General features: G+C 29.4%; 1 protein-coding gene across 3 annotated transcripts in view; it reads right to left on the reverse strand.

The window, feature by feature from the left end:
* Positions 1-1,190: 1,190 nt before the first annotated feature.
* The window catches only part of LOC130812709 (protein FAR1-RELATED SEQUENCE 5-like), a 3,903-nt gene continuing 2,013 nt past the window's right edge, over positions 1,191-3,080 (reverse strand). Inside the window, exons 2-5 of one of the 3 annotated variants that reach the window (XR_009042099.1) lie at positions 1,829-3,080; positions 1,677-1,740; positions 1,528-1,591; positions 1,191-1,440 (exon numbers count right to left, since the gene is read on the reverse strand). The exon at positions 1,829-3,080 is cut by the window's right edge and continues 1,616 nt beyond it. Coding sequence is in view for 1 of the 3 variants with exons in the window: in XM_057678276.1 (XP_057534259.1) it covers positions 2,231-3,019 (789 nt within the window). In the remaining 2 variants the exon portion in view is untranslated. Of the gene's footprint in view, positions 1,441-1,527; positions 1,592-1,676; positions 1,741-1,828 lie in introns of those variants that run through there. The other 2 variants (XR_009042100.1, XM_057678276.1) reach the window with 2 other exon arrangements.

Below are 3,080 nucleotides of genomic sequence, written 5' to 3' on the forward strand. Positions count from 1 at the left end.
TTCCTTATAAATATGTGATACTTAATAAATATGTGATGCTTTTTCCAAGCTATCTCTTTAATGACCAAATCAAATTGTGATGCTTTCTTCATAAATATGTGATACTTTCTTGATATTAATGTGCTGCTTTCTTTTATCATAAATATTCATATAAAAATGAATTTATGATGAAATACATATCATAAAATGCTTTCTTCATAAATATGAATATAAAAATGGACATAAAATGAGATGAAAACATAACATAAAATGTACATAATCCAAGCAAAGTAGTTAAAGTTCTATTCCGTGCTAATACTTGATTAAGATCATTGTGTTCTTAATCTTTCCACCAGAACGTACTTTATGTGCATGACAGCATAATATAGAATACATACAAATGTGAAACAACAACAAAGCAGCAACTTGTAAATCAATACGTAAAGCAGCTACAACAACAAGCAACCCAAAGCAACTTGTTCTTCTTGTTGGCCAATTATGACTATCATGGTAATCTATACACATTTTCAAAGTCAATTAATATAAAATCAATATTTTTCAAGCGCAAGAGACCAAAAAAATATTCATACAAAAGAATGCATACCTTATGTACATAGATGTTCTCTTTAATGACCAAATCAAAATGAGATGCTTTCTTCATGCTTTCTTCATAAATATGTGATGCTTTCTGGATAAATATGTGATACTTTCTTAATACACATGTGATGCTTTTATAAACTTACGATGCTTTTCTTAATAATAATGAAGATGCAAATATGTGATACTTTCTTGATAAATATGTGATTATTTCTTTATAAAGATGTGATGTGATGCTTCCTAAATAAATATGTGATGCTTTCTTATGATTCTTTTTTAATGAACATGTGATACTATCTTGATAAATATGTAATGCTTTCTTCATAAAAATGTGATGTGATGCTTTCTTAATAAACATGTGATGCTTTTATAACCTTATGATGCTTTTCTTAATAATTATGAAGACGCAAATTTGTGATGCTTTCTTCATAAACATGTGATGTGATGCTTTCCTTATAAATATGTGATTCTTTCTTAATAAATATGTGATGCTTTCTCCAGGCTATCTCTTTAATGACCAAATCAAATTGTGATGCTTTCTTCATAAATATGTGATACTTTCTTAATATTAACGTGATGCTTTCTTTTATCATAAATATTAATGATGAAATATATAACATAAAATGCTTTCTTCATAAATATAAATATAAAAATGAACATAAAATGAGATGAAATACATAACATAAAATGGACATAATAGAATACATGTAAATGTGAAACAACAACGAAGTAGCAACTTGTAAATCAACATGTAAAGCAGCAACTTGTAAATCAACATGTAAAGCAACAACTTGTAAACAGCAACCCAAAGCAACTTGTTCTTCTTGTTGGGCAATTAGGACTATCATGGTAATCAAAAGAAACCTATACACATTTTCAAAGTTAGTTAATATAAAATCAATATATTTTAAGAGTAGAGACCAAAAAATATTCATACAAAAGAATACGTACCTTGTGTACAAAGATGTTCTTCTTGTTGGGCAATTACGACTATCATGGTAATCAAAAGCAACCTCTACAAATTTTCAAAGTCAGTTAATATAAATTCAATATTTTTCAAGAGCAAGACAAAAAAAATATTCATATATAAGAATACGTACCTTATTTACAAAGATGTTCTTCTTGTTGGGCAATTACGACTATCATGATAATCAAAAGCAAACTCTACAAAATTTTCAAAGTCAGTTAATATAAATTCAACATTTTTCAAGAGCATGACACCAAATAAGTATTCATATAAAAGAATACGTACCTTATTTACAAAGATGTTCTTCCTGTTGGGCAATTACGACTATCATGGTAATCAAATTCCCCACAAGTTTTACACTTTCGTTTGTTCTTCTTGCTTTGCTCGATATTTTGTTCCTTTTCATTAACTATCCTCTGCCTCTTTCCCTTATTTTTTGATTGTATTGGGTTATGGATTTCCATTGTTGACGATGAATTTGGCCCTAACAAAAATTCTATTTGTTGTTCTTTCGTAATTTCCAACCTTACATCATCACTTTCCTCCAATTTTCTACTAAATTCCTTGAGGTTTTTTAGAAGTGATTGTAAGTCACTTTTACTCCCTTAAGCTAAATCAAAAAAATGGAATATTTCCGACCAAACTTCCCCCATCAATTTTCCCGTGTTGTCCAAATTTTTATGGTCTTCAATCAAATTGCCATGCATATAAAAAATAGGCTTCTTCATAGAAATGATCTAAGATATATTGCTTTGGGATATGTGTTATTTGCCTTGCACTCATAACACAAATCGCATGACAACATAATAGTCCAATACGTTTGAACAACTTACACCCACAATCTACTTGAAGCTCATCAATTGAACTCCCTGCAATAAATGTGACTTTGTACATCTTGTCTAATACCGAGTCCAAAACAATTATAGTTTCAACAATTTCACTTTTTTCAATACTTTGAATATAAGTCTTGAAACTATACTTATAAACTTCATATTGAAATAGAAAAAATATTGTTCTTGTATAGACTTCACTAGCATGCTTTTCAATTGGCAATGGAGTTTTTAATTGGGGTACCGTATGAAGTGATGATACATTTAGCTTTTCTTGTTTATATATTTGGGCATCCATTGCACTTTCATAGCTCATGTAAAAATCAACAAGCGTCATGTATGGGTTTGAAAAATTGTTAAAATAATTGTTAATGCTCTCTGATCTAGATGTAGTTCTCAAAATCCGTCCCAATGTGATGTCCCTAAAATATGCCGGTATCCATTGGTCTCGTATGCTAAACAAGTTACGAAACCATTTATCCTCAAGAAGATTATACTTTATCATGATTGCCTCCCATTTCTCCTCAAACTCACTTTCTTCTTGTTCAACATTCCACACACAACTATTTAATTCTTTAAAAAAAAACTCATCTTTGTTCAATTCTGGTCCTACTTTGTATATGACTTTGCTCATTATGTGCCACATACAAAGTTTATGTATTGTATTTGGAAAAAAAATTCTTAATTGCGATTTTCATTGTTGGCCT

The sequence above is a fragment of the Amaranthus tricolor genome, chromosome 5, assembly GCF_026212465.1.
Source record: "Amaranthus tricolor cultivar Red isolate AtriRed21 chromosome 5, ASM2621246v1, whole genome shotgun sequence".
Taxonomy (NCBI): Eukaryota; Viridiplantae; Streptophyta; class Magnoliopsida; order Caryophyllales; family Amaranthaceae; genus Amaranthus; species Amaranthus tricolor.